Source organism: Quercus lobata, chromosome 6 (assembly GCF_001633185.2).
Source record: "Quercus lobata isolate SW786 chromosome 6, ValleyOak3.0 Primary Assembly, whole genome shotgun sequence".
Classification (NCBI taxonomy): domain Eukaryota; kingdom Viridiplantae; phylum Streptophyta; class Magnoliopsida; order Fagales; family Fagaceae; genus Quercus; species Quercus lobata.
This window is the reverse complement of record NC_044909.1, coordinates 30120382-30127224: the sequence shown is the minus strand read 5'-3', so window position 1 is coordinate 30127224 and position 6843 is coordinate 30120382. Positions and strand designations below refer to the sequence as shown.

The window sequence follows — 6843 nt, the reverse complement described above, 5'->3', positions numbered from 1 at the left end:
CAAAATTTATTGTAATTCTCTGAATAACTATAAATTCCCGAGTGTTAAATGGAACAAAAAGAAACAACCCAGGCAATTACACGGAGTTAGTTGCTGCCTAAAGTAGACTTGAATTGTTGACTTGACTTAGCTTCATCTGTTGCTGATAAGAAAACAAGCATTTTGTTGGTGCTGCTGGGTCCTAAACAAAAACATACCACAAGATTTATCATCTTTCTCAGCCACAGTCTTCAACAACTGAAATGGTATGGCCATTTCCTAAAGAAGACAAAGCTGATTGACCCAACCCAACCTCCATAAAGTTTTCCACAGGGCATCTTTAAGTTTTTCAACTCTAGAAAACGTAAATTCAAGAAGATCCAGGGACGCAATACCAAATTATTGAACCCAAAGACTTTTTTTTGGATAAACGTAGACCGTAGTGTATTTTATCATTATAACATCAGGAAACAATAAAATGTTACTATATTTTTACAACCCTTGTATAATATTTTATTATTTTTATTTAATTTTTGTTTGGCAGAGACTGATACTTTAGTTATTGTAAAAATATTTTGACAATTCATTGAATCCCTAATACAACTCGTTTATACACACACACACACACAAAAAAAAAAAGGTGAAAAACAAGAAGGATGATCAAGCCATATTGGGTTCTAGTTTGCTAAACTAGTCAAATCTCTAGTCTTCGAACAAAAGATCTATGATTCAAATCCAAACTACGTTAAAAATCAATTAGTGTCTTAGCTTAATAATAAAGAGAGCAATTATTTATTGTATTTAAATATATATATATATATATATATTCAAGCCATGGGTCTCAAACCTTGACCCATAAAAGATGGGTTAGATAGACTTTATTTATTTATTTTTAATTTGTTTTGATTTCATTAGTTTTGTGAGAAAAAATGTGTTTTATGATTCGATCGCTTTTTTTTGTTTTGTTGTCCGTTTTAGTTGTTGAGATAAAGACAGTAATTTTAATCTATTGTGCATAATTTTTTATTCAAATTGTTTCAAGTCTGGATTATTTTAAGAGAGAAAAACTTTTTCGAGTTGCTATAGTGCTCACTCGGTCAAAAGAGCTACCATAATAACTTTAAAATAAAGTTGCATTAGAGCATTAGCAACGGAGATGTTATAAAAATTGTATTTTACTATCTAAAATCTTGTTTTATCTATTATATCAACTCACTTTACAATACACTTTACATCCTAGTTTTTATTTTTACATACAACTGATTAAAATAATATAACTACACAATAAAATTATATTAATATATATATATATATATATATGTTTCTCTCTTATCTCTTTTCCTCTGCTACTAGTCAAAACCATCAGCAATCCACCACCTTGCACCACCATTATTCACCAAGCATTCCACCACAAAAAGCCATATTCAACCAACAAACACACACCAAAAAAAAAATAAATAAATAACCATTTACTCACCCAACACCACCACAAGCCCACCACCGAACACATTTTGAAGCCACCCACAGTCGATCTAAAGCCACCAAAGCCATCTCCCACAGCCCCATGACCACCCCATGCCCACCAACAACCCACAACCCAAAATCCAAGATAGACAAGCTCTATAGCTAGCCACCCACCCAAGGCCAATCTAGCCAAATTCCAATCCGAACAACCACCAAACAACCACCCACAACCTGAAATGCAACTACTCCAACCAAATCTCCACCTAAACGCCAACCCAAATACCACCCAAACTCCGACCTAAACACCGACCAAATTTGACCCAAACCCACCAAACAACAACCACAACTATCTATTTCTATTACAGTGAGCAATCTATGATTTACAAGGCTAAGAGAGGAGATAGGTTCGAAGAGTGAAAGAGGCTGAAGGAGAAGAGAGAAAGGGAAAAGAGAGTGAAAACAAAGCACAGAAAAAGAGAGAGAGAGAGAGAGAGAGAGTGAGAGAGAGAAAAAGAGTGGAATAAAATATATTATTTATGTTTGCAATCTGATGAACAGTAGGTTGTAAATATAGAAACCTACTGTTCATATCTGCTTAAGAATTTTGCATTTCCATTCACGGATGTAACTCTATTTTTGAGTCTTGGTTGCTAAAATAGCAATTGGGGGGTTTTTACACCTCTGATGCTAGTGCTTTTATGGAAAGGCTATTTGAGCTGATATTTTGTAAGTTTGCTCTCCAAAAATGTGTTTGGACTTTGGAAAGGCTGTTAAAGTCGCTCTTTAGCATAACACACTAGAGCAAATTGGATATGGGGAACGACTCAGAGCTATTACCAAAAAAGGCCCTTATTAGACAATAAGCAATGGGCTACTTCATACATTACTTTTATGTAAAAAAGAAAATGCGATCCTTTGTAAACCCACGAACCAAGTCTATAATGTTTATTCTTCTCAAAAAAAAAAAAAAATGTCTATGATGTTTACCGTAACTACTTTTGGTTATCACAATAAAGAGGAGTAGTAGAAGAAGTCAACACACCAAAATCCTTAAGAAGCCATCAAAGCCAGAGGAGTTTAAATGTGGTATCAACAAGGGCACGATATTCCACTTTAGTACTGGAGCGGGCCACAACGGTTTGTTTCTTATTTCGCCAAGAAATTAGAGAAGAACTAAAAAGAAAGCAATAACTAGTAGTTGAACTTCAATTAGTGAGATCTCCTACCCTATCAGTATCAGTGAAAGCATAGAGAACAAGAGGAGACTAAGTAAAGTAAAAAGGCCATGAAAGAGAAAGTCCTTCATGTATCGAAGTATGCACAGGACAGTAGCATAGTGAGTCGATTGTGGAGGAAATAGAAACTAGCTCACCTGGTGAACAACATAGGAAATATCTCGATGAGTGACAGTGAGATAAACTAGGCTGCCAACCAATCGTCTATGAAGAGAGGGATTAGACAATGGTTTCCCCGCTAAGGAAGTCAGATGCACATTAAGTTCAACTAGAGTGTCAACAGTTTTACTAACAGTGAGTCCAACTTGAGAAAAAAGTTCAGAAGCATAGCTTGAGTAATATAAAGTCTATTAGTGGATGAGTGATTTCAAGACCCAAGAAGTGGCTAAGATGTCTAAGATCTTTCATCTCAAATTGCTGACTAAGAAAATCCTTGAGTTCTTAAATGCCACTGAGGTCATCACCAGTTATGATCATATCATCCACATATAGGAGAAGCAAAATAATGTCTTTGTTGGTGCGACAAAAAAATAAGGCAAAATCATAAGAACTGGTAGTTAACCAAAGCAAGAGATGGTAGAGCTGAACTTGGCAAATCAAGCTCATGAAGCTTGTTTAAGGCCATAAAGTGCACGTCGAAGGTGATAAACCTTGTTTAGTTCAATAGAGAGATCGAGAGGAGGTTACATATAAACGTTTTCACTTAAATTCGCATTAAGAAAGGCATTTTTGACATCCATCTGAAAAATATCTCATTTACTAGCAATAGCTAAAAGGACACGGACAGATGAGATTCGAGCAACTAGAGTAAAGGTCTCTTCATAATCAATTTCATACTCCTGTGTAAAACCTTTTGCAACAAGACGAGTTTTATAGCGCTCAATGGACCCACTAGAGCGACTCTTAATCTTGTAAATCCACTTACAACCAACCATAGACTTCCTAGGGGGAGTCTCACCAAATCCCAAGTATGATTTTTAGATAATGCATCAAGTTCCTCTTTCATTACAATTTGCCATAAATGATCAATGGAAGCCTCATGATATGTTTGAGACTCGTGCAGTGTAGTAATGGTAGTGTAACAATGACAGCTAAGTAAATGTGCAGGAATAGATCTTACCTAAGTTAAGTGACGAGGTGGAATGTTTTGTGCAGATCTTTAGCCAGGGCAAGAGTAGGGGACCTAGGCTCAAAGTTGGGTAGCTTGTCTTCGACTTGTTCATCTTCCACCTGTTCATTAGAGGGTGATCTTGGAGAGGCATCAAAAATATTAGGTGATTGGACAAAGAAGTCTATAGAAGGATTGGGAGCAACTATAGAAGAAATATATGGCTCATGTGGAAAAAGATTTAAGACAAAAAAGGTAGATAGGGAGGCATGGAAGTGAGAGAGCTCGACAAAGGAGCGATGTTCCCAAAAGACAATATTGCGGGAGATATAAAGACGATGAGAGACAAGATCATAACACTGATACCCTTTCTAAGTTTTGCTATAGCCAAGAAAACAACAAAGTCTAAATCAAGGCTCAAGTTTTTTATGCTCATGCGACTGAAGAAGAACGAAACAGGCAGAACTGAAAGAGCGAAGGTGGTGATAATCTGGAGGTAACCCAAAAAGGCACTCTTATGGAGTTTGATTTTGGATGACAGTACTGGGAATGTGATTAATAGCATGAACAACATGAAGGGTGGCTTTGCCCCAAAAAGGAGCAGGAACTTTGGCAAAGATATGGAGAGCACGAACAGTGTTAAGAATATGATGAAGTTTTCGTTCGGCTCTACCATTTTGCTGAGAGGTATCTGGACAAGTTAGTTGATGAACAGTGACATAGGAATGCAAAATAGTTTTGTAACAATTCATAACGATATATCATATGAAAAATCCAACTATAACAAGAATAATCATTAACAAAGACAACAAAATATCGAGATCCACCAATACTAGAGACAGAGGAAGGCCTTCAAATATCAAAATGAATTAGGTCAAAGATATCAGTAAACATTAATTACTACTAATGAAAGGCAAAGCTAGTTGTTTTCCTAATTGACATGAAACACAATCAAAATTTTCTTTGGGCCTTGAACCTAACAAACCTCTAGAAGCCAAGTGTTGTACCCGAGAGGAAGATACGTGACCGAGTCAGGCATGCCAAAGTACAAGGGAAGGAATAGAAGAAACTACAATAGTTGCAACAGCAATAGAATCAGGAGCAACAAGTGGAAGACGAAGGTTATCCACGAGAAACATACACCCAACTCTAGGATCAGTCTCAAGCTTCTGTCCCATCCTTGGATCTTGCACAGTACACCTAGAATAATCAAAAGTAATGCAATAATCCAACTCACCTAATTGTCCTACAGAAAATAAATTATAAGAAAGGTTAGGAATATTAAATATCCCAATAACTAAGAGGTTGGAGGTTGAGATAGAACCTATATTATGATCAAACATTGTGAAACCATTTGTTGTACGAATATTAAGAGGATGTGGTGCAGGTTCAAGTTGAGAAAATAAGGACGAGTAAGGTATCATGTGATTGCAACAAGCAGAATCCATAAGTTAAGAGGAAGGAGACATACCAGATAAAACTAAGAGAGAAGAAATAGATGTATTACCAATCGTATGAATTGTATTAGCGATGATGTTCTGTAGGTTAACTATCGAAATGGTGATAGTGGATCCAAAAGACTTGGACTTCCTGCAGATGGAAGCCATTGGTTGGATACTCTTAGTGTTAGTAACAGTAGTAGCAAAAATAGAAACAACTGATTTGTTACGATGCTAGCAAGTCTCAATACTATGACTAACACATCTACAAAAATTGCAAAATTGTTTGTTGGATTGTCGACGACGAATATTGCAATAAGAAGACAAGTCATTTTTCTTCATTTAGAAGCAAAATATGCACACACAAAAAAAAAAAAAAAAAAAAAAAAAAGGACTACAAAAATGAAATCTACGCAAAAAAACTGGGTAAGAAGCACCTAAACTACAAAAAGTCAACAGTCCAAGTTGGTCAAAGTTAACAAAAAGTCAACGGTCAATGGTCTATGTTAGTTTTTTAGATCCCTATAAACTAGATTGTTTAACCTAATCAATTAACCAAGTGAATACTTGGGTTTATTATTTAGATTTAGATTAAAATAATAAAGTCATATCATGTAAAGCAGCGGAAAATAAAGAACACAATGATATGATCATCTAAGAAAACCAAACCGTTAAAAAACTTGGGGAGGATTTAACCTAACTACCCTCAAGGTAAAAAGTAAATCCACCTAAAAGAATTGAAGTTTACAATAAGACTTAGACCACTAATATTCTATTGCTAGCAAATGTAGAACTTACGGACACAACCACGTGCAGGCTCCGAATCTACGGACTACTTCTTTCTTTGGCTTTGGTTAATTATTCAGATCTAGGTTAAAACAAAAAAAAATTATATCATGTAAAGCAGCAGAAAATAAAGAATACAATGATATAATCACCCAGGAAAACTAAACCGATAAAAAACCTAGGGAGGATTTAACCTAGCTATTCTTAAGGTAAAAAATAAATCGACTAGAAAGAATTTAATTTTACAATAAGACTTAGACCACTAACATCCTATTGCTTCCACATGTAGAACTTACTGACACGACCACGTACAAGTTCCGAATCTACAGACTACTTCTTTCTTTGGCCTTTGCAACAAAAACACCTACACTTGTGACTTTGACATCCCACTCAAAGGTTTATCAACACGAACTCTCCTGTTTGTGACTCCAAGACCACCCGTGAAGGTTTAGATCATCAGCACCTTTGATAACTAGAGAAGGCAGCAACTTCTACAACACTAGATCTTAAGATTCTTCAAGGCATAACACCGGTAGAAGATATGAGAGAGCTTTTTGGGTACCAAACCCTAGATACAAAGGAGGCACACTCTTCTCTCTTTGAAAAGCCTCACAAAAACGTGCTTAAAGTTTCCTTTATATACTAGAAGAAGTAGATCTGAAATCTTAAGCCTTAATGGGCTTAACTGCTGTTTGGGTCGACTTAAAATTCTATAGACCCGTATTTCGATCGGTCAAGCCTGTCTTTCGATCGATCGAACCAGGCAAAACAAATGACGTCAACAGGCAACGATAGTGGCACATAGATGAAGATGTAGAAACTTCAGGCGACG

At 36.0% G+C, this 6843-nt stretch overlaps 1 protein-coding gene across 1 annotated transcript in view; it reads right to left on the bottom strand.

Annotated features, from left to right (window-relative positions):
- Positions 1-4817: 4817 nt before the first annotated feature.
- LOC115950100 (inactive protein kinase SELMODRAFT_444075-like) overlaps positions 4818-6843 on the bottom strand; it is an 8055-nt gene continuing 6029 nt past the window's right edge. Inside the window, exon 2 of the mRNA XM_031067349.1 lies at positions 4818-5032. Coding sequence (XP_030923209.1) covers positions 4818-5032 — 215 coding nt within the window. The remainder of the gene's footprint in view (positions 5033-6843) is intronic.